The sequence below is a fragment of the Alligator mississippiensis genome, chromosome 2, assembly GCF_030867095.1.
Source record: "Alligator mississippiensis isolate rAllMis1 chromosome 2, rAllMis1, whole genome shotgun sequence".
NCBI classification, from domain to species: domain Eukaryota; kingdom Metazoa; phylum Chordata; order Crocodylia; family Alligatoridae; genus Alligator; species Alligator mississippiensis.
Window position 1 is genome coordinate 299643623 of NC_081825.1, and position 24094 is coordinate 299667716.

General features: G+C 45.7%; 1 protein-coding gene across 3 annotated transcripts; it reads right to left on the reverse strand.

Annotated features, from left to right (window-relative positions):
• Positions 1–650: 650 nt before the first annotated feature.
• On the reverse strand, positions 651–20071 carry CGRRF1 (cell growth regulator with ring finger domain 1). 3 transcript variants are annotated; one of them, XM_019494099.2, is made up of 6 exons: positions 19921–20071; positions 14997–15136; positions 13692–13869; positions 13348–13495; positions 8611–8718; positions 651–1149 (listed from the first exon to the last, which is right to left on the reverse strand). In XM_019494099.2, the coding sequence occupies exons 1-6, from the start codon at positions 20022–20024 to the stop codon at positions 994–996; spliced, it is 834 nt and encodes a 277-aa protein (XP_019349644.1). In that variant the 5' UTR covers positions 20025–20071; the 3' UTR covers positions 651–993. The 3 variants fall into 3 exon arrangements, with proteins under 3 accessions (XP_019349644.1, XP_006269747.1, XP_019349643.1); XM_006269685.4 differs by lacking the exon at positions 651–1149 and adding an exon at positions 4770–5603 and having other exon boundaries at positions 19921–20067; XM_019494098.2 differs by lacking the exon at positions 651–1149 and adding an exon at positions 6688–7656.
• Positions 20072–24094: the final 4023 nt, after the last annotated feature.

The following is a 24094-nucleotide window of genomic DNA, read 5'->3' on the forward strand; positions in this document are numbered from 1 at the left end:
CAACCATCCTTCAACCAAGGAGTGATCCAGATGATGGTCCATAAATTGATATTTGGGAAGGTGCCAGGGGTTTCTTTTACTCCCTGAGCCGCTGAAAACAAGTGAAAGCACTCTTGGTCTACAGCTGCAAAGGTTTTTCCAAATCACCTGGTATAATATAATCCACAGCAACTGGAAAAGGCATTATTTAGCATCTCTTTAGAAACAGTGATAAGGCAGGCTGTGGCAGCTGTTGAGGTACTACGGATATCAAAAAAAGATTTCAGATTCACCCAAAGAACCCTGTCTGCCTATGTCCTTGGACCAACACGGCTGCAACCTACACCCCTGTTGAGGTACTACGCCGTTGTAATCCCATTGGAAATATTTGTGTGTGTTAATGTCCTGAACTGAAGGTGCAGTCCCTGGCAGAGGCGGGGAGACTCAATGAAGTGTCAGACAGGATCATTCCACTACTGACCCAATCTTTCAGGCAGGGTTTTTGGAGGTAGCTAGCTGGCTGCATGACTGTGCTGATGGCATTGTCTTACTAACTTAATTAGTTTGATGAACTGCTGCAGTTTGTAGTTGATTTGGCCGGGCAAAAAGCACCGTTTATTAGTTTGGTTCTCAGATTTGGACAAAACTAAGCCCACAGCCATGAACTATCAAGATGTAGACTGGTGGTTCCCAAATCACGAGGCCTATGAGTGCAGCCATAAACCCGAGTGAAATGCAGTTTCACCTATTATTTCAGGAAGAAAGAAAACCAGTGGTAGAAACGTGGCACTGTTGTCAAGATGCCTTCATTTGATCACTTCTGGGGTCGACCACAGCTGGCAAGCTGGTGCTTGGGGGTGCTCTTCTCTAGCTGATTTCTCACGGTCCATGTGCTACTCAGTGTTGGGTCATATCCTTCTAGCATTTGCTGTTTGTTCTTGTGAATACCACATTTGCAACATTCGTAGTTGCCTGTGAGAATATCAGGATTCCTTCAAAAAAAAAGTATCCGTTTCAAGCTCTAGCAGTAACATTTATTGGCATCAGCCACATCAGCAAGGAGGATGCAAGGACTATGCTCGACAGGACAAAGACATTCTTTGGTTGCTCATGTGTTGTGGTTGAACAACGAAGAAAAGCCACAATGCATTCTGCGTCACGTAGCATTATCTGCAGAAATCACAAAACCAAACAAACTTAAGCTGTGTTTGGAAACATCAGGGAAAGCATATGGGGAAAACCAAAGTAATTCGTCCAGTGTTGCAAGGGGGAAACTGTTGTTTCAGAAATTATGATTCAGGAGGGCTTGGTCTCTGAGAACCTCGTCTGAGGCAGTGCACAGAGTAAGAAACCTCACATAACTAGGGAGACTGGTTTTGCCCACTGTTGATATGGTAAAAGTTACGTGTGGGAGATCCAAGGTAAATTAAAGCTATATGATTCTCCCATTCAGTGAAAAAAAAATTTAAAAAATCAAAGCCATTGTCCCAAATCAGTCAAACATATTGGTCGACTGCAAAAATACACCATGTGCATGTCAAGCAGATGTCAACACTAAGAGCCGTGTTGCACATTTCTGGCCCATCTGAGCTACATATGGGAAGAAGATATTTTTGGGGACGTGGTTTTGACTCCTTCCCAGACATGAGATGGCAGGAAAAAATGGTTTGATGCTCTTTGTAGCTATATACAAAAAAGAAATATCCGTGGATCACAGGGCTAGATTCTTCCTTTACGGCTGGCTATACATCAGGCCGGCAGGCCTGGGTGAAGGAAGTTGTGCCGTCAACTCTGTGGTCAAAATGCATAATTCACTGAAAACAAGTGACATCAGGAGATCTGACCCCATACTCAGTGGGATTTTGAAACACGTTATTTTAATAAACTATGTCAATGCTTTGCTGGTAAGGGCTTGTCTATTGGCCAAGTTGCGTGAGAAAACAGGATCAGAGCATGGTGTATGAGTTTCACACACGCAAGGTGGGTGCTTTCCAGAGGAAAATTTTTGGAAAGCTTCTTTGGACTGAGACACAAGCTACCTACACATACTACGGATGCCAAGAAATCTGAACTGAATCAAGTTTGGGTGGTTTTTATGGTGACAAAACATTTCTTCTTGCCTATCAAGGAGATATTTTCTTAAGAAACAGATAACCTCACAGTCTGCAAAGCAAGAAGACACATATTCTACTGCTTTGCAAGCATGTAGCTGAGCTCCTGAAGAAAACTGTCTTCTGGATGAATAACCTGGTAAAGATAAACTAGAAGACATTCCCTCAGCTCTGCAACTTTTAAACTGAAAATAGCAGCCATCAACCTCCCATTGATGTTAGAACTGACCCTCTCCCAGCCTGCAGCTTCCTTTCTAGACTTGGACACATCAAATGATTGGGTGCAAAACTCATTTAAGTTTCAACCTGATTCAACAGGGTTGACAACTGAAATTTAGCAGCTCGCTAGAAAGCATGTGGCGTGCAAACACAAATGCGATGCGCCACAATAACCTGGGTTAAAATTTTTAAGGAGCAGAAATTTAACGAGGATCAAAGACCGTGGTGTGCACAAATGCTCTCTGAGACTCAAAGCTTCCATTTGCTCAATGACTGGTAACTGGTATCAAGTCACACATCAACGTTGCTGGTACTCTTTGCAACCACACAAAGCTCTATTCATCGCATTGGCTTCCATCAAGCCACGACGTTGTTCCACTGTGGATCTCCCTTTAAATAAGGGAAGTGCCATTGCAACACCACTATAGTTTAAAAAGAGGATGCTCCAGCACGTGTGTTACGTTAACTCAATAACCCAGTGTGGTTGCTATTGTTCATTTTTAGCGCAGCCATATGTAAAGCTGGTTTATTCTAGCATTTGCATTCACACAAGAAGTATTTGTCTGTAAGCAGGGTGACAGTCAGAAAACATATGGGAATTACCCATGTAGATACTCTTATAAACAGCTGCTGTCAACATGCTCCGGACTCTTCAATGGCTTCCATGGAGACATCAAACTTTCTACAAAGCTGCAGATCTACAAACACACCTGCTATATCACCTCTTTACTGCACAGCTGTAAAACAGGGGCACTGAGAAAGGCTGAAGTACAGTGGACTCACACACTCAGTTCTCATTATCGTTATTAGCTGCTTCATATTAAGTGGCAAAAACAAAATCAGTAACAAAGACATTTGTAACTGAACTGAGCCAACTGTGTTAACAGCATTGGGCTTGCTTTTTTGGTCTGGGCACATTAGAATGGAAGGTCAATGAATTACAAAGCATGTTTGCCAAGGCATGATGCAACCGGTCAATGACCATGCTGTCCCCTAAAGCTTTTTGTTGGCACAAAAAGATGGCCAACTATGGACCCAACACCCAGCCAGATCACCACAAGAACCTACCTAGAGATTGATCAGTCACATTTGACCTCTGGAAGCTTTACCCTCTTGGGATTTCCCCATGGTGAAGATAACAATAGTTATCCAGAAATGTCCAGCTTCCAAAGGTCTTCACAAACATTAACTAGTCCTCACCAACATCCAAGTCAGAATTCCAGTTTTATGTACAGCCCCAAAGCTGGTCTGAAGTCACTGAGGGGGTGAGAAGCAACCTAGCATTAAAACACTGGAGGAACTGGATCTTAGTACTCACTCGAATGAATCACACTCTTGTAAAATGATGAACTGCCTAGTGCATTGGCTCTTCACCTTCCCCCACAACCTTGCTACCTGGAAACCACCACCCACCAAATCCCGTTGTGCCCATGAAGGATTCTGAAATGGTGTCATGGCAAGAAAATGCACATGGTTTAAGTTCTAGGACAGAAGTTTCCTCCCCTTCTCCAATCCGTAGAGGGCTCAAATTTTAGCACCACTAGAAGAAGCTGGGGGAGAAGCTGCAGAGCCCCCATTGAAGCAGCGCCTCTATTCCATTGAGCCAAGTGCTGTCTGGGGCCAGGACTTTCCATCTAGTGGCCTGAGACGCCAAAGTGAAAGCAGTGAAATCCTACTCTGGGATTGAAGCAGTGAGAAAGCAACATGGAGAAGGCAGTGATTTGCGGCTTCTCTCCAAGTCCTTGTCTCCCGCTGGATCCTAGGTACGGAGTTTTCCTGTTTCTACTTTGGCGTGTCATGTCACCAGATCAGAAGTCCTGGCCTAGAGGTCATATTCCCCGGACTTGTATTCGTCTCTTATGTATTCAAAACCGAACAATGTGATTTCTGAACAACCATTTTTATTATCTTAGTAACACACCAGAAAAGACAGTCATCCTTTTACATCCTTCAGCTTCCTTTCCTGCTCCACCATGTTTCATGGGTCTACTGATGCGAGGAAAAGTAACAGAGTTAGCTTGTTCCCATCCATGAAGAATGACAAATAAGAGAGTGTTGGAAACCCATTTTACCTTTTGCTGCCTAATTTAACTTCCCCTAGAAAATCACTAGCCTGTTTTCCATGCAAATCTTAGTCCTTCATAACCCTCTGTTTTCCCACTAGCTAGAGTTAAAGCACAAACCAATTCAAGGTGGCAATTTATATGTGCTAGGTGCGCTGAGACTTTCTACTAGCTTGAAAGCTGCTACTGGCCCAACACTAAGGCTAACTGGAATCACTGGCAGTCACTTCGCTGACTTAAAGTAGCATTGGATTATGCATTGTGCATAAGGAAAATCTCTCTGAAACATTTAAAATGCCCCAAGCATCTATGCTTCCAGTGACTTAGACAGGAGTCAAGTGGCTCCTACTCCTTCCATGGCCAAGCCAGCTACAAAAGAAACACACGTAGTCTATACTCAAGCTTTTCTTCCTTTACTTCAGTCACGGTCTATAAAGTGCTACAGTTTCTAAACAATACCGGAGTAAAAGTATATTTTCTTCTGGCTTCACATTAAAAAAAAAACAACTATAAATACATTTAAGAGTAGTGAATAGTTTTCAGCTTTAGTGATAAACTTTTATTCTTTTTAATTTAGTAGTTAGATTAGGGAAACGGACTAGTCAAAGTAACCGCTAGTAATTCTTCATGAAAAGCCAGTAGCAGGATAAATAAACATTTCTCTTCTTCCTGAACATCTCCCACAACGCTTCTGTCCACGTTATCAGTGCACGTGCTGTGCCTCTGTAGGTATAAAGGAATGTGGATATATAAAAGCTGCTTACAAGTGATCTACCCATGAGCAGCAAATCCAATTGCACTGCATATGCTCCCAAGGACTCGAAGTGCTTGAGGTTCTGCACCGTCAGCTTCAACATACGAGTTCATTTTTCTTGCTTTTCCACCCAACGTCTCCTCCGCGGGGAGCGTTCTACAAAACAGGCTTGGGCTCAGCTTCATCTTGCTCCTTCCTACTGCAAAGCGGAAAAGATTCTTGAACAAACTGCCGGCACATGGGGCACTGCTGAAAGTACTTCATGCACCCGTCGCACAAGCAGGCGTGCCGGCAGGGCAGCAAGACCCAGTTCACTGTTGCGTTCTGGCAGACAACGCAGTCTTTACTGGTTTCTTCGTGCCATTCGGGTTCGTCTTCGGCCAGTCCGACCTTCTCCAGCAAGGTTCGGTCAGCGTCTCTCTCTCCCGGGGGGGGATCGCTGGTGGGTGGTGAGCTGTTTGCAGACATGAAGAGTTGCTAAACAGAAACCCAAACAAAATTTCAGCCGTCAGTAACTGGGTTTTATTTGCTAATCTGATGTACCATGGATCAAATACAAACTGATGCGGTCTCTCTTCTCTCCGCATGCATACATCCCATAACCATCGTGTACTGTACACCTCAGGGCCAGATTCAGATTCACTGCAGATGTAAGCAGGCACTACTCCATTGCCTTCAGCCTCATCCGTTTTGAGAGGACAGAGAGATGCCTCCCTAAATACAGGGAAACCAGAGCCTCAGGAGCTGCTAGTGGTTATATTTATTGGGACCAATCTATTTTGCTTTTAAACTTCAATCAAATCAATACAGATAGAGCAGGAAAATAATTCGGATGGCTTAGAATTAGAAATATTATTTGTAGCACCTGGGAGCACCCGTCATGGCCCAGCATCCCACAGTACGATTTGCTTTCCGCAAATACACAGCAGAAGACAATCCCTGTCCCAAACAGCTTACAATGTAAGTATAAAACAAGAGAAACAGTGTGGGAACATAAATGAACAGTGAGATGAGGCTGGTCAGCGTGCCAGGCAGTGCTCTCAGAGCTGCAGGAGCTGAACCTGTGTCAAGCTTCTTGTAGGCACCGCGGCAAAGGAAAGTTGTAAGGATGGATCTGAAGGAGGAGAAGGTTGTCTTAGCAGAGATTTATGGGAAGCTTCTCTCAAACGCAAGGGGTAGCAAGGGAAAAGGCACGGGGGCACATGTTTGAAAATCTCACAGGCAAATGATGGAGACTTCATGGGCCTAGCACAGGTGTGCGGCAGGGTCCTGACTGCAAACAAGAGGTGACAGCCAATCTTCACCCTACCTGTGATGCACTTTCAAAGTGATGCTACAGGGAAATAGGAGTCAGTGAAGTGTTCCCTAGAAGATAACGATATGACTGAAGAGACCAGCTAGGAAAATTATCTTTACAAAAGTATTCTAGAGGACTGTTCCTTTAGAGGCAAGACTGCACTTGATACAACCTGCTAAAACAAGATTTCAGGAACCCAGACATAGGATACTATAATTAATTGTTATATTATAAAGCAAAGGGTTGAGCAGTGTCCTTAATAAATGATTTTCAATATCTACTTTATTCATAATTAATTTGATAACATACACTGGAACAAAGTCAAAGCAAGGAAAAAAAAAATCAATGAGAGATTCTAATGGACTCCCATAGGTTTTGAATCAGGCTTGTTCTGAATACTGACAGAAATAACAGCTGCCACCTATAACCACCACCAAGTCAGCAGGGCCTAGGGGTGACTGGATGGTAATATATATAAACCTGCGCAGGCCTGGTTGCAACTAATTTAGCAAGAACTAAATGTACTTTATTGTCTTATGTCACCGGGACCCGCATGGTCTGACACAAAGGTAATGACTGGGTGTTGGGAGCAACCCAGAACCAATGGACAGTGACAGCAGTAGGAGACAGGGCCACGGGCAGGGTTGCCAACTGGCCATAAACGTATAGGCGATCTGTTAAGAAAGCAGCCTAAAAATGCCTGTTTGAAAAATCTGTAAGAAAATTAAGCTGTGCTTAAAAAATCCAAGACATGCTCCATTCGTTTCAAGATCTGCTGTCACGATGAAATGTTGATGCCGGATAGAGATCCCATCCCGGCCACAGCAGACCAGTGCCTTCTCCTGATGTCTAAGCATGAACCGTACAGTAAATCGTCTGTTAGGGCTTTCTAGCTCACTGAAGCCTCTGTAGCTCCTTCTCCCCTCCTATCCTATCCAAGTGCTGCTGCTGCTTGTAACAGCATCTCAGTGCTCACTCCGATGGTATGTAGCTGCATGGTCCCAGGCAAGGCATGACATGGAGGGAAGGAATGTGTCTGGGATAAAGCTGTGGGGCTGGGAGGAGGGGGGAAAGGCGGTGGGTGAGAGTCTGTCCAGGATGAGGACAGCGGGGCTTGCAGGGCAGCTTGGTGCAGGGTACAGTTGGAGGTGTCAGGGCGTGGGGTGAATAAGGGACACTTGAGGCGCAGGCAACAGAAGAGATACCAGGAGGACGGACAGGGAGCAGGAGTACCTGGAATGGGGAAAAGAGACCAGCTCATTCTCACAGCACTGGTTGAACATTTATGATCCCACACAGAAAGGATACAGGTCTGTAAAGTCCCCTGATGCAGGAGAGGGGACACTGATACAAATCCCTGTCTTTACTGAAGAGCAGCTTAGGGTACTCGATTGTCAGTGCACATTGATGTTAGGAGAACACAGCAGTTAAACAGTTAGTGCATTTGAGACAGTGCTCCCAATGCTGTAATTCAGCACCGTACAGCAGAGAGGGGATGGAAGGGGTGCGAGGAGGGGACAGCAGACTAGCAGAGTAGACCACTTGCCTCTGTTTAAAAGGAGAAGATCCTTGAAGATCCTTCAATTATATTAGACTGAAATCTGAGCAGGGTTGCCAACCCAAGAACATTTTTTTACTGACAAGTTGCAGACGTTTTACTATCAACCAAACTTTTTACTATGGTTGGTGTTAACCTCTACATTTGAGCTCGCCCCTTCTAAACTGCTGTCCTGGGCCTGGCACAAGGGTTATATTTACATAATGTAAAACATACATAATTATGGACGTGTGCCAGTGAAATAGTTTGGGTGTCAGTAAAAAATTTGCAGATTGTCAGTAAAAATAATTTTTTGGGGTTGGCAACCCATGAGCCATATTCAGGAACCAGGACTGAGGAGAGACATTCAAGAGCAAGTCAGCAACCGTCCTAGAAGCTTGTGTGTCAGTCACCACAGGCAAGCATAAATAGGCGGCCTGCTGCCCCTTTCTGAAAAGGAGACGGCATGTGTGGATAGCCAGACTGACACACCAATCAGACCAGGTGGGGCTGGCAATGAGGATCCTGACGGAGCCAGGCCTTTACAATAAGAAACTGTAAAAGCAGCAGATTGATTTCATGGACTTGTCACTGCACGAATGACATTAATATTGCAGTCAGAGTGAAATAAGGCACAGAATGGAGCTTACCTTTAGATCATGGAACTGGCCTTGGGCTAGAAGCAGATACTGATACAATATTCTGCAGGAAAGTCTGTAACTTTCATCAGGGACATGTATTATGGACACCATGGAAATCTGGAGAAAAGAAAAGCTGTATTTAGTACTTTCACATTCCATGCACCTGATCTGTTAATTTATATATGCACAGTGACATGCATATCGCACAGACAAGTAGGGCAGTCTATTAGACAAAGTGGAACTACCATGAAGTTTGGTTCATGTTGCTACCCTATCTAAGTGTTGCCTTCTTTCTACATATGTTCCTCCTGCAGCTAATCCACTCACCACCCCTCTCTGCTCCTGGACTTAGGCACACGAAGTTATGGAAGGCCCATGCTTTAGTAGCTTTGCTCAGCTGGGGACTTGAGAGAGGCAGCACCTCTCGCTGGCTCTTGGCATGGTAATGATGAGTTTTACGCAGAAAGGGGCGCTGCCCTCCTCTGAACTGCTGTTGTGGCATGAAGCAGCACAACAGGGAGGCAACTCTTTGAGCACCCAATAAACCAAGGGACTGCAAGTCCAGGACAACTCATACTCCCATGGCTGGATTCCACGCTGCCTTGACCATCATTGGTGTAGAATCTCTATTGCTGCCGATGACGTGAAAGACAGAACCTGCTATCTGGCTCCTGCACCTCCCCTTGCCCCAGACGTGCAGGGCATAGTTTTCAGATCCCAGAGAGCTTTCGGAAGTATCATCATTTGGTTTATAAACCGAGTGACCCCCAGACACAATCCTGAAAATTAGCAAAGGAAGGAACCCTGCAGACTGCTTTCTACAGTCCCTATTCCAACAAGAAAGGCACCCAAAGGCAAGTATGCTGTTTTCAAGCCCCAAAATAATATAATAGCTTGTAAAGAAAAAGAGCAAAGCCCAATATTACTGCAGCTTCCTCTGATGGCCTCCGGGAAGTGTGATCACCAAGATGTTTCTCTAAAGTTGTTTTAAAAGCTTTGGGACGCAGAACTGCATTTAGAATGACTCTAGTCAGCGAACAAAAATAAAGAGAACATAGAGATTAAATGCATCATGCATATGTATTTATACTAATTACATTTACCATCCCTCAAGGCTGGGGCCTCTTTTTAATCACAATACACTTTACAGCTTCCTAGAGATGCATTAATTTCATTTTGGCATCCGGAAGCCCCTTATACTCACTTAAAACTGGCAGATTTGCTGCTCAGTAAAAGGGATTTAAGAGCCAACAACTCCTACTGTACTAGTGACTCATTTCAATACAAAATTAATTACTTCTCCATGACTATTTATGTCCCTGCCTGATACACAGCAACCTGGTGTAGAGCAGAATGGTCAAAACTTGCAGAACTATTTTGGTTCCCAAGAAAAATTATGTACTAGAAGTACTGCATAAAAATTGGGTAGTATCCCTCTAAATAATCTGTGCTGTCTCTAGTAGCCATAACCCTCGTTTCAGAAGCCACCAGAAGCCTGGTAGAGCAGCAATGGATATACAATCAGGGGGTTTAAGGCCAGATGGGACAACCAGGTCATATTGCCCAACCTTGGGTATAACAAAGGCCTCTGTATTTCACCCATGTACCAATAACTTGTGTTTTACCAGACGCATCCAGGCTGGATTTGAAGACAATCAAGAGACAGAAACTCAACCACTTCCTTGGTAGTTAGTTCTTACACTCAGTCACCCCCCGGTGCTAAGAAAATGTGTGACTAACTTCTCATTTAAATGTATTCGGCTTCAGCTTCCAGCTGCTGTCCATTGTTTCGCCTTTTCTTGTTACATAAAAGAGCCCTTTAGTATCGAATATTTTCTCCCAGCAAAGACGCTTATATACAGAATAAGCAGCAACAGTAAGTCAGTCACTTCCCAATCTTCTTTCTGATAAGCAGGGATCCTGCTTTCTCTCATTTAAAAAAAAATCCCCAATTTTCAGGTAAAAAAACAAACAAACCCAAATCCACACTTTTCTGTGATTTAAATGAAACACCACTAATATATATGTAGTGGAGTTTCATTTTAAGCATGGAAAAGTGTGGATTTGGAGTTACTTTTTTAAATCAAAAATTGGGGATTTTTTTAAATCAGAGAAAATCAGGATCCCTCCTGATAAATGGATTGGATTTTTTAAGTCTCTGTAACCCTCAACTCATTTTTTGCAGCTTTTGTCGGAACCCCTCTCAGCTTTTTGAACATCCTTTTTAAGATCCGGGTACCAGAGCTGTATTAAGGATGCCGGTATCGACCTCACCAATGACAGAGACTACAGTAAAACCACCACCTTGCTTCTCCTTATACCCCCTGGGTGTGTAGGATCAGGTTACTTTTGGTGGCAGCCCTCTGGTTCATGGGTTACTGAGAACTGCTCTTCCATTAGGGCTCCCTAAATCCTCTTCATGCTGTCCTATCCCTAGGCACAAACTGGAATCCTTGTTCCTACATAGAAAACTTGGCATTTAGCTCTATTATGAACATATTTTGTTTGAATGGGCTTGTATCACCAGGCGATCCAGATCAGTCTGTTTGCCTTGTCCCCACTGTTTGAATCACCTACTACTCTTGTCAACACTGATTTTATATTTACTTCCAAATCATTAATGGCAATGTTGAATAACTTTGGGTTTAGACTCAATCAGTGCAGAAGCCTAAGGGAAACACCACTTCTCAGCAATGCTTCTCCTCTATTACTTTGTTGAGATCTGTGTATTAACCACTTCAAAAGCCACTTCACATGTATTTTATGATACCCTGTAGTGCTACTTCTTAAATCAGGATGTCATGCGATATTACATCAAAGGAATTTCAGTAGTTCAAGTATGCAACTTTTATACTGTTCCCCTTTTTAACCAAAATTGCAATCTCAAAAATGAAAAAGCAAGTTTGCATGAGAAGAATTGTTGGCCACAAATATGTGGTGACTGGTAATAATTATTTTCCCATCCCGCAACTCTGTATGTAATCCCATGGGTAGCTAAACCTTGTATGCTGGGTATAGTTAATCAACAGCTTCACAGGACCCACTGTGCCCAGGCGGTTACTTCATATTAAATGTATTGCTTACGTAGGCTTTGTTGTGTCACTTGTCATGCAGCTATGCTGTTAGAAGAGATGAAACATGCTGTATTTTTAACTAATTTGTATTCAATAAGGACATCAAAGGTGTTAATTCAAAGTAATCTATGAAGAATGGAAATCAAAGTCTTGTCTTAACATATCCTTGTCAAACCCTCTCACTGCAGAGTGGAGACCATCTGAAACAGAGTAGAACAGTGGTTCTCAACCTTTTCAGACTCGAGGCAACCCTGGATAAACCTGAGACCTTCCTCAGAAAATGTCAGCTCTTAGTTTTCCTTCTTTTTTTGACTACAGAAAAAATAATATAGAAGTTTTTCCTGTTGCAAAGAAATCAGAAAGACCACAACTAGGGATTCCTATTGCAAATCTCTGGGTTTATCACGTGAATCATGTTTACACCCCTAACAGCGCTAACACTGTTGCACCCCGTGACTCTCTTGAAGGCTCTCAAGGCACCCTGGGTGCTGTGGCACCCTGGTTGAGAATCAGTGGAATATAATCACTTCTTAATGGATAGTTTTAGGCTATTGTTACAGACCATCAACCCCTGGGAGTACTAATGTGCAAGGGCACAGGAATGGCATGCTGCCCTCCCCATATTCAGTGGGATTAGCCCTCCTGGATCTTGTTGGACAGATGGCCAGCACACTTCCCACCACTTTTGTAACTAGACCAAACAATGACAGAGTGTCTAAGATAGTCTTAGGTCCTGGTCATACCGCTGTCTTTGTCTACAGCAGACAGTACTCAAAATTTCACATACTAGCAAATGCCAGCCATGTGAGAGCTTTTAAATAAAAAGAACAGGAGTTTGCAGTGAAAGCTGAAGGATGCTCACCTCAGATGTGCTGTAAAGCTTCAGGGCAAAGGGCTTCCTGAAGATTTATACCGTCAAAACAATTTGTGATCAAAACTGTTGCACCACATTCATTTTTACTTAGCATCAGTATAGGAAGAGAGCCAAAAAAATCACATAGGAAGAACTGGATGACTCAGGACTGGAATCACAGAAATGGGATGACATTTAGTAGCACCAAATATGACATGAGCTTAGGGACTAACAAGAATTTCTGCTCTAAACTGGGACTCATCCATTTGATGCCAAGGAGGAGAAAGTCCTACATCAGCTGGTCGTAGGATTACTAAAACCCACTGAAATGATGCAGCCATGGAAAGAGGTATACGATTCCAGGGTGTATGAGAGAGAGGAAAATATTAATGCCATCATACAAGGCACTGAGAAGGCCTTGTCTAGAAAATTGTGCACAATTCTTGCCACCTATGTTCCAAGAGAGACAAATTCAAACTACAGCGGTTGAAAAAGAGTTTGAAAGGGATATTAAACCCTTGCCCACTATGGCCTGTAGGCCACCTATGCCTGGCCCGCAAGAAAACCCTGGCAGATAATCTCGGTGCTATGCAGAGGCTAAGCACTCCTTGGATATCATACGCATTCTTTTCTGTTCTTTCCACAGCAAAATACAGCTGCCTTCGCTCCCTGTCTAAGGAGCCTCCATTACTGCAGAGATCCATCTTTCAGCTGACACATGAAAAGACACCCAGCCATTCTACTCAGGACTAACACATGTTCCAAAGCATCCAAACGCCTAAAACCAGCTGGCTTACTGTGTGTTCTCGTGTTACTTACAATGTCATATATTTCTCTGTCTTCTTCTTCAGCTAAAGTCAACAGAGCTACTAGTGGGTAGCAAGATCTGGGCACGGGGCCAAAATCTGTAATTTGAGCATCTTCTGATAACTGACAATATTTCTCTTCCTTGTCGGTTTTTTTAATGCTGTACTTGCGTAAAGGAAAACAATCAATGTCACGGCAATGGAAGGCAAACGCGGTGCTTATGCTAAGAGTATTCTTGATCTTATTCATTCATAAATACACTCTGCCAAGACTTGCAGCATGCTTACAGCCTCGTTTCTCGCTGTGCCAATAAATTAGCATAGGATGTCACAACAATTTTTTTTTTTAAAGGATACAAGTACTGCTGTCGATAGAGGTATTCGTTGTACAGAGCATCTTCTAGTGCTTGCGGAGTCTTTATTCTGAAGCAGTAGATGTGTTTCTGCAAAGCTTCATATAGCTTTTGCACACTGCACCCCCAATAGCACGTAAGGAAACAATCCTCCAGGCAGTCGGGTTTCAACGTTATGCCCTCTTGCAGAAAGAACACAAGGACATGAAAATACGCATTGTGCACACTGCAAGTCTCATGCACTTACCAGTCCGTTGGAGACATGAAATGACCAGCTGCCGGCTTCATGATTCCTGAAATTACCAACTGTAATTCATTAAAGGCAGGAGATGGAAAGCACTGCAAGTGCCCCAGATTATTTCTTTTTTAATTCACATTTAATCATTTCCAATTTAGACTGGACTGAGTGCTGGTGAAAGGGGAGTGCTGCTGCTCTGGTTAGCATGGAGGGACAGGTGGGTGCCTCCTTCTGAAAGTGTAACACCAAGACTCCTTAGGGGCAGAAAGGGATGAAGAGGCTGCACTGGCTACTGCAGTACTTTCTTTAGGCACTTATGACACCTTTGTAGGTTTGTTGCTCAACTCTGATGTGCTACAACATGTCAACTGTCTGAGCTGTGCTGAGATCTCCACTCTGATGCTCCCTGGAAGGGTTTGGACATTTGAACAAAAAAGCACTTTCAAACAGCCAGGCAAAAATGTCACCAGCCACTGAAGTTTGCATCCTAAGGACACTCAAGTATCCTTCTGGGCTGGGTGGTGTGGACAGGACAGCTGCAAGGCAGGGCGTTCTAAGAGAGGGCTGGGAGTAAAGGGGCCATTTCCACGTACCCAGCTGCCCCAATACTTTCCACAGTGGGCACACAGGTCTTTACTCTGCCTATAAGCACAGCCAGAGCCGTGAGGGGCTGCTCACCAGCCTGGCTCACTCATTTCAATCAGTGCAGCTAGGTGCAAATTTCACTTCCCGGCCCCTCTGAAATACACGGGCATAACTCAGCCCTTGAGTGTATCGCATGGATTTTGAGAGGCAGATAGCTAAAAATACCAGAGCTGATCATCCTCAATTGCTTTTATTACTTAATAAAACCTTCCCCCATGAGAAAAATGTTTTAATAAAATGAGATTTAAACCACACACACAAGCCAAGTTTTGGGCCTGCCACTTTGGAGCACAGTGCTTTTTGATGGACTGCACAGGGAATTTCTAAGGTGAGTGGTGACAGGTTACTGCAATGCAAGCAAGGTTTGGGGAGATACTGGTGAGGGAGGGGCACAAGAACAGGTATCCCAGACAAAAATTCACTGACTTGTTACTGAAGCTGCAGTGAGATGAAGGATCTCCAAGCCAAAAGGGTTCTTCACTTGTCTCATCTGCTTTTTAGATACTCCTGCACTGGATTCTGTCTCTTCCGAGTTTCTCAAGATCACGGGAACATCCCAACCGAACCTAAGAGACAGCAAGATGTGTCAGTGGGCACGTGCTAGTGATGGGGCATTTCAACTAGTGTCCAGATATAAATAATGAGCAATTGCACAATATGTGCAAGGATGCACAGGCAATAGATGCTGGAAATCTCAAGAGTCCTTCACATAACAAGTGGGAATCGTTAGCGCTGGTAGAGAGAAATGATTTCATCTTTAGTGCTGGTAGAGAGAAATGACCCTTTATTCTGGGGTGAGCTTTGCAAGGCCAGTGAAGGATGCTTAGTTCCCTCGAGTGGTAAAGTCCAGTCTAAACTTCCCGTGAGCTGGATACTCCACACAGCTGCCCACTGGTCCCTGCAGGGACAAACCTACTGTGTTCTGGGCAGTAGCAAGAGCTCAAGTCAGATCATGCAGCCGTTTTCATGCAGACAGCTTCTGTTGCAGCCCCGGGAGCTGAGCTCACGAGGACTGCAGGAACTGGGTTTCCATTTTAATCCTGATTATAACGTTACATTTCTAAGTTGGTGATTTTAATCTCTGCTTCAGAGCCAGAACCAAAGCCCAAGGAGTCAGGGCTCGGCATCAAGCTCTCAAAGGAAACGACAGCCTCTCAGCCCAATATGGTCTGAAAAAACGTTTAAAGATTCTGCGCTCCCAATTTTCAATGCACAGCTCCCCTCCCCTAGCTTAACCCACCTGCATAAATAAGCATAATGTATAATGTGAAATATTGTAGGAAGATCCTCAATATCAGATACAAAACCTAGTATTTTCATAATCTTCAAATGAAACTTCTCACTGAACCAACAGCAGAAACTGTGATCCACGGCATGTAAGCTCAAGATAATTTCACCTCTAGAGAAGAGGACAATCGTCCAAGTAACAGCGGAGACACATTGCTAAATCAGAGGACAATTCCAGAGATGACAAAAGAGAGACTTTTGTTTCCACGTTCATCTCTATACAAAGGAGACAGCACACACATGTTGAAGGGACTTTTGTCAGTGCACTTTATAAACTGTCCTCTGCTTGCTCCAGTCACCTTAATATGTATGGTCAGTGCCTCTATCACTGTTCGCTGACGTGCTTAATTAATGGCTCGTTTACAGGATGTGTAGCAGCACCCCACCTGCCGGAGAACTCTTTGGGATGCTCTTACCTCTTTTATAACAAACTTCCCGATGAGGATGGAAGGAAATGCACCTGCTTCCCTGCAATGATGGTTTCCAGTAAGAGAGCCAGACTACTGGTTATCACACAAGACTGGACCGCAGTTCAAGCTCACACAGGCACTGTCAACTTAAATCTCGCCTGTCTTAAGAAGCAGTCGCACGTGGCATCTGCTCCGAGCCAGCTGGACCACATCTGTGGCTGCACAATTGCTTCTCCCTATTTTTAACTGTGTTTCCGTCCCCCATCGCTGTGTGAAAGGACCATTACGGCAACAGGAGAAGCACATCTAAACATATGGTGCTGCCAAATGCACAACTAAACAACAGATTTGTTTTCCCTTCAACCTATTAGCAAGTCAAACCTAGGTGTTACTTGTGACAGAAAGAGGTAAAACATCCAAGAAGGGAAAGGGAGGACTTTCAAGCTGACAGTGTCCCTTTAAAGAGCAAAAAATCCCAACCCTGCTTGCAGCAACAATAAAGAATCCCCATTTGTCTAGCAAAAGGCTCCCATAATAGCATCCACAGGCTGCCCGTGCACGCGGAGGGAAGAGGCACAAGGCAGAAGAGCCCTACACGTCTTCTCTCTGTAACAAAAATACCCCCTATTAATCCAGATCAGAGAGAGGCAACAAGACTTGGAAACAAGCCTAGAATTTGCTGTGCTCTGTTGGAAATGTTTCTAGTCAACTATACAGAGCATCTGGACAGCTCAGCACCGATCAGCCTGTTCACATGGAGAGGCATATCTTCAGCTACGCTGGCTCCATCAGAGCGATGCCGATTTGCACTAGCTGAGGATCCAGCTCTTAATGTAAGTGGATGGGGTGAATTTAATATTCTGTGGATGTTCCCCAGTGTGTATATATAAATTAATTGTATATTTCTATAATATAGAAATATATGTGTGTGTATAAAACTATTTATGTTGATCTATTTATATAATATATAAAAGTGTGTCTTGGTATGTATAGAAAACAATAACTATTATATAGATATTTTAAGGCACATGCAGTTTCCTGCCAGGTGCTGATTCCAAATGGTAAAAACCCCTGCTCTCTGGAATCAGTTGCGTCGGAGGGATGCAGTTACCAGGATGGACCAGGAAATTAGCAAGAGGCAAGGATGGCTGTGGGCGAGACCTCTTACTAAACTAACTGCACTGCTGGGATAGACTTAGGCAAGATTTTGAATGCAGTGCAGGTGACTGAAGAAGAATGCAGTGCACCTGAAAGCTCATCTATGGCCATCTCAACCATGCAGCTGGTCCAATCAGAGATATCACCCATAAAAACTCTTGCGTCTTGGTCTTTGAAAGGCCCCCACCCCACCCACCACCACCACCGATTAGCAACAACAAGATACCATTAAGAAAGTATTCATGGAAAAAAACAGGCTCTAGAGCAGTCTTATAATGCGTTAGGGACAACCCCTTCTCCCCCAAATCAAAACAAAAGCCTTGGGGATAATTAACTAAATTAACCAGCTACCAAATATAAATGGATAGAAGCACTGTTGGAAGGAACAGGCAATCCAGGAATGAATTTAAGTTTAATGTATGACATTCTTACTCTTTGGGTCAGATCCTCAGAGGATTTTAAGGGATGTAACTCCACTGAGTTCCTTAAACCAACTGCAGGAACGGACCCCCTGAACTTGAATGCATCAGTGTTGTAATATAACTCTAGTGACATTGGGCTGAAAGCCCATGCGAAAGCTAGGGACATACCTACATAGCTTCCTAGACTACAGCATACAGTAGCATACCAACACTGTCAAAGAGCATCCACTCCGGAGACCCTCCTTAGGACTGCTTTTCCAGAGGTGTGGAGTGACATCATGTGGGGAAATGGGTGCTCTGCTCTGCCAAAAAACAAATCCTCAGGCACCCCAAGGGAGCAAAAAATGAGTAAGTGGCAGAAGTGGGCGGTCTTGTGTTCTGCTGTTAACGTGCAACAGGAGGGAAGAAGAATGACAAAGGGGAAGGATCTCCTGGATTATGTGCTAGACAGCAGTTCCCAATCTGTGGTACGGGTACCACCAATGGTACAGACAACTTGTCAGCGGTACACGTTAACAGATTTATTATAATTACTTTATGTGACAAAAATCTGCTGGCGGTACTTAAGGTCGTATTGTTGTAAACGGGTGGTGCGCAGTCTGTCAGAGTTGGGGAACCGCTAGCACATCCCCACAGAAACAGCTGGACTTGTGCTTAGTGGTAACAGTGTCAAGCAGTCTAGCGTGGTGGTTCTCTACCTCCAGACTCAAAGACCCCCTTGTTAGACTCAAGGGCCCCCTGAGAACACGTCAGCTTTTGGCTTTCAGTCATTTCTGACGATGGAAAAAAGAATATAGCAATTCTTGCATTGCGAAGAGCTCAGAAAGCCCCGGCAGGTCAGAATGGTTTGGACGCCCCGGATTCCTCTGGGTTTGTCTGGTAAGCCGTGCACAGGTGTTTGCACCCACAACGGCGCTAATATCGTGCAGCTCCCTGCTGCACCCTGCAAGGGATGCGGTGGCACCCCGGGCTGCTGGGGAACCCCGGTTGAGAATCGCTGGTCTCATTCTCCCTTGGTTTACAGCACCAGCAGAGAGCACGTGAACCGAACAACAGAACAGCTCACCAAGGTCTACCCAAGAATCTCAGCTACACCGAAGGCTCGAGCGCAGCATCTCCGGAAAAACGATGGAGAAATGGCCTTGCACGGCGCCAAAGGGAGCAGAGGCTACGGGGCACTGGAGCTGGTAGCGACCGGCAGGGAGACGTTTGCAGGGGAGGAGGGGGCAGGAGAGAAGCCGGGCAGAGCGCAGCACAGCTCTGACGTGGCAGCGCGTCGAGTAACGGCCTTCAGACGCGACAAGGCCGTGTCAGGGATATCGCTGCTAGCTTGGCACAGAGGCTGCATCTTCTGCGAGCTGATCTCCTGGCTCCCTGCTCTCCGGGAGGCTCGACGCTGCCCGTGGCTCGCTCTCCGCTCGCAGGCTACCTGGGAGGGCACCAGCGCTGAACCGCCCCCGGGCCCACAAAGCCAAGGCTCGAGGGGACCCCTGCCACCCTGCCCTACCCAGCAGTGCCCTGTGCCCTCCAGCCCTGCCACACCGTGCCCCCAGCCCTCGCCCTGCTCAGCAGCAGTCTCCCCCCCCACTGACCCCCAGCCCCACCCCCTGCAGGCAGCTCCCAAGCCCCGCCCCCACACGAGTGCCACGCCCCTTGCCCCCCACCCCAGCAACTGCCCCAAGGCACTGCCCCCTCCCAGGCAAATACCCCCCACAGCAACCCTGCACCCTGCCCTCCCCCCACAAACAAATGTCCCCCAGCAAGTGCCCCTCCCCCTACTCTCCTCCCCAATGAAATGATCCCCAGCTGCCCCGCCCCCTGCTCCCCCAGACAAATGCCCCTCCCCCTCAGGACAAGTGCCCCGCCCCCTGCCCCTCCCTCCAGGAAACTGCCCCCTCCCAGGCAAGTACCCCAGCCCCTCCCCCAGGCAACTGCCCCGCCTCCTTCCCTTCCCCTCCCAACAAATGCCCCCCAGCAGGTCCCCCGCCCCTCCCCCAAGGAGGTGCCCCGCCCCCTGCTCCCCCCAGGCAAATGCCCCGCCCCTCCCCCCCGCGACAGGTGCCCCGCCCTCACCAGCCCAGCACCAGGCCGCTGGTGACGAGGAAGCAGACGAAGACAACGGCGATGTAGAAGAGCGGCGAGTACTCGTACAGCGTCACCAGGAAGACAGCGGCCATGGGCCCGGCTCCGCGCAGCGTCCCAACCCGGCCACTGCGCCTGCGCGGAGGGCTGCGCGCAGGCGCCGGAGGGACGTGAAGCCGCCTCGAAGCCACTGCCCTCACGCTGCCCTTTGCCCGCAGCCGGGCAGTGCAGAGGATGCTGCGCAGGGGCTGGGGACAGGGCACGGGGGTTGCAGCTCAGCCTCGGGGCTCCAGGGGAGGGGAAACTCGATCCAACTGAAGCAAGCAAGGCAGGCAGTGGAGGAGACATTAGAGAGAAGCACCCAAAGAGCCCAGGGGTTATCTAGTCCAACCCCAAGTCCATAGGGGATACATGAAAACCCTGAAGAAGAGGGGCTGGAAGGGAGCTCCAGAGGTTGTCTCTAGTCCAACCCCTGCCTGAGCCAGGATCAGCCCTGTCCAAGCCACCCCAGGCCGTCCAAACCACCCTAGAGCACGGGCCAGGGCTGGGGTGCAGCGGGTGCTAAGCTGCACCATTGACAGCCCAGAGGTTGCAAGGTCAAGGCCGTAGACGGGCCCCCGCCGGGCTCAAACGAGGCTGTGAATTCTGCTAAATCCCTTGTCCCGAGGACACGAGAAGGAAAGGGTCTGCAAGTTGTTCTCGTTAGTCTTTGAAAGTTTGGGGCTGTTTGCAGTTATACATGACGTGCCATTCCAGGAGCCCGCTAGGAAAGTATAAGCCTCCCCTAATAAGAGAGGTCACAACAGGCACGTCAAAGGGACAAAAAGCAAAGAAAACAGGGACGGGAATGACGTCACGGGTTCATAACAAGGGGACACTATGCCCCAGCGCCTGCTGAATGAGCTGAGGGCGTCAACCGGTGAAACGCTGCCTGGAGATGTGAGCAGAGGAGTGACGGGAAGACAACCTCACACTTGCCCTGGTCAGGTAGATGGCCAGCTTGGCGAGTGCCAGGAGGAAGAGGACCAGGAGGTCCCAGGGCTTGGTGAGGCATGGAAGGAGAATGCATAAAAGAAAAGGTGCAGGGAGAAATGCAGCGAAGAGCTTCAGCAGGGGGTTCTGGTGGGGGCAGAAAAGAGGTTGCAACCTGGTGTGCTCAAGGTAGGCTTGCGCCAGGGTCTCTCTCTGGTAGCAGAAAGGGCAAGTGCTGGGGGTGTCTGTAAAATAGGTGCATGCCCATGCTGACGGCTGCATGCAGAAGCGGCCAGCTGAGGTCTTTGGCAGCATGTGGGATTTGGCCACACAGGATATGGGAAGGCAGGGTGGAGCAGGGAAGCTCAGAAGAGGTCTATTGGAGCCTGTGGGGGTGTGAAAAAGCTCGGGAGAGTGTAAATGGAGAGAGGAGGAGATGGTTTAAGGCTAGTGGTGTAGATCTGCAGAGGACGTGGGGGACGGAGAGGCAAATAGGGAAGAGCATAAATCAAAAGTGGGCAAAAAGCAACCCGTGGGCCAGATGCGGCCCGCCAGCCCATCCTATCTGGCCCACTGGGCCCCTAAAATTTTTAGAAAATTAATATTTATCTGTCCCTGGCTGCCTGTCAAGCAGCCCTCTGCCTGAAATAATTGCCCATCCCTGGCATAAATAGACTTAACAACAGTGTGGGTTCCCATGGTGGTCAGCAGTTGTTCTGCGGATAACCACGTGTTCCACAGAGGTTAAACAGAGAGTGGGGTTGAGACTTGTTTGGAGGATGTTATGCTCTGATATGCACTGGGCTCAGTCTGTGCCTCGGTCTGAGTTATGCCTGGCACAAAGAAAAAATGATGGTGAGAGATGTGACCACATGGTACCTTTATGCCTCTTGTCCTCGCACCCAATGGGTAGGGCCTAGATGCTTGGTGAGGCATAGAACAGGCTTGGCTCAAAGCAGCACTGTCCCACCTAGCCCTAATGCCATGTGAAAGCCTATTTCAGTACTTGAGGGTTGCTGGAGGGCAGCAGCTGTGCCTGCCGCGAGGCTGGGGCTGTTATGCTACTGGAAAATCCCCCTAAACCAGGGTAATCCTCCATGAGCTGCTGTGATGCTGCAGCAATACATATAAAAGGAAACTCTCACAGTAAACTTCTTTTCCAGTGTTTTTTAATGTTATAGGCCTGAGTAGCATTCAGACTATTAACATAGCATTGCAGCTATCCCAGTGCAAACCCCAGCCCTGCCAGCAGGTATCTATCCCCACCTACCTCATCCCTGCCGTTTCAATGCAGTCCTACACTTGGTACTGATCTGCCAATGAACCTTCGTCCTTACCTGTAACACAACTCTGCTGAAACCCAATTCTCGGTCCCTACAGCAACTCAACCAATGCAGCTTCATCCTGCTCAGCACCCTGATATTTCACCCTGGGCCTTTGCGTGACTGGAACAAAGCAGCAGACAAATAGTGCTGTCATGTAGATAAGGATCATATGGTAAGGTGCCTCGGTTATCAAAATCATTTTGCATGTGATCGAAGTAAATCATTCCATGTCTCTAACTCCAGAGATGGAGGGAGATTAATCCCTTGGTTTTTTCCCTATAATACTTTAGGAAAAACTGATCCTACAAATTAGATCAAAAGTATTCCATATAGGTATTAAGAGCAAAAAGTATGTCTGGCCTCCCAGAGAAAATAAGTAACAAAGATTTTCCTTCAAATAAGTAGACATCAGGACATCATTATTGTTCAATCTATTCAACATAACATTTAAATCTATTCAACATGATACATCTATTCAACACAACATTGAAATCCTAAGATCATGAGATGGTACAGGATACTTATCCTTACACTAAAATCATCTCCTTTCCTAATGTTTGGACCTAGCTATTTCTGTAATGCTGTACTCCAGGAAAAAACTCCCCACAAACTTTTGCTTCCAAACTGTACCCTTTTGATTGAACATGATTTTTGAATATATAAACTTCCTATTGCATACTATTAAAACACTCCTTATATATTGAAGCAGTTGCACCTATATATGCATTATACTCACAAACAAATCTCTTGATGTGAGGATCCAGTAAACTTGCTTTTTTTTCCTTTTCTGAAGGTGATGTTTAGATTTTTAACTAGTTGTTTGACAGAACACAGTTTTGTTATGTTGACTCATGCTCTTGCTGAAAGACTGCAATTTTATGTTATAGCTTTGACATTTTAAGCAATTAATGTAATCAATTTGATGTAGTGTCTGAGGTCATTAGTCTTCACATATATGCTTTCACTGTATCATATAAAACAAGGCAAGACAATGACTTTTACTACTCAAAATTGTACGATTTCTAAGATACTTGGCATCCCCTTGCTGTAGCGAGATTAAGTTTCCAGCTACATGAAACAGGCCAACTTTTGACAATATCATAAAGAGAGAAATCCACCGGCAACCTTATATGGAGAACAAGCATTCCTAGTGCTTAATGCTCATATTAGGGTTTTGTTTATGCCTAATGCTGCCCCATTTCCAGAATTAGTTGAGACTTATATAAAAGGTCACATGAGAAAATACTTAGACTAACAATAATACATTTGAAAATATCTGCTGTACTTTGGATGTCAGACTATATCTCCGCCCCAGCTCTCTCTTCTGGCTTTATGGATGTACTTTGTATACATTCATACTTATTTATTCAGTAGATAAGCAGGCCTCAAGATCTGTCATTTTGATAGTTTCCACTTAGTGGCATCTATGTTCATCATCTCGTATGCTGGAGTTGGACTGTAATCTGAGAAAAACAGAGTTTGCCTTTTCAGTGTCCCTTGCAGAGCTATAAATTTAAAAGATTTGCTTGATTCAGATAAATGTAGCAAGGAATTGGGATTCACTTTAGAGCCTCTTGCCTTCCTTTCAGATCTTAGACGAAAAGATTATTTTAATATGAGAAATGAAATGCGTCTAGAAATTCAAGCAACTCTTACTTTGGTGATTTCTTTTCCCCGCAACGCTGGACACGCAGTGTCTGACAGTCTCATGGTACAATTCTAGTTGTATTTCCAGTAATGAGAACTAAATATTAATTGACATTATTAAGGCTACGGTTATGCAGTAAGTCCTGAGCAGAGCTCTGTACCATTTAAGGCAATGGGGCTGTACACAGGGAAAGCCCCTTGCAGGATAGGGGCTTGCATGA

What these genes read in the sequence shown, in the direction of transcription:
- CGRRF1 (XM_006269685.4), bottom strand. Translation starts at nt 20,024, where the DNA reads ATGGCCGCTGTCTTCCTGGTGACGCTGTACGAGTACTCGCCGCTCTTC. An exon ending in AGCGGCCTGGTGCTGGGCTG is followed by an intron (nt 15,137 to 19,920) that starts GTGAGGGCGGGG and finishes GCTGTCTCTTAG; the next exon opens with GTTCGGTTGGGATGTTCCCG. An exon ending in GCCAGTTCCATGATCTAAAG is followed by an intron (nt 5,604 to 8,610) that starts GTAAGCTCCATT and finishes GTTTCTGTTTAG; the next exon opens with CAACTCTTCATGTCTGCAAA.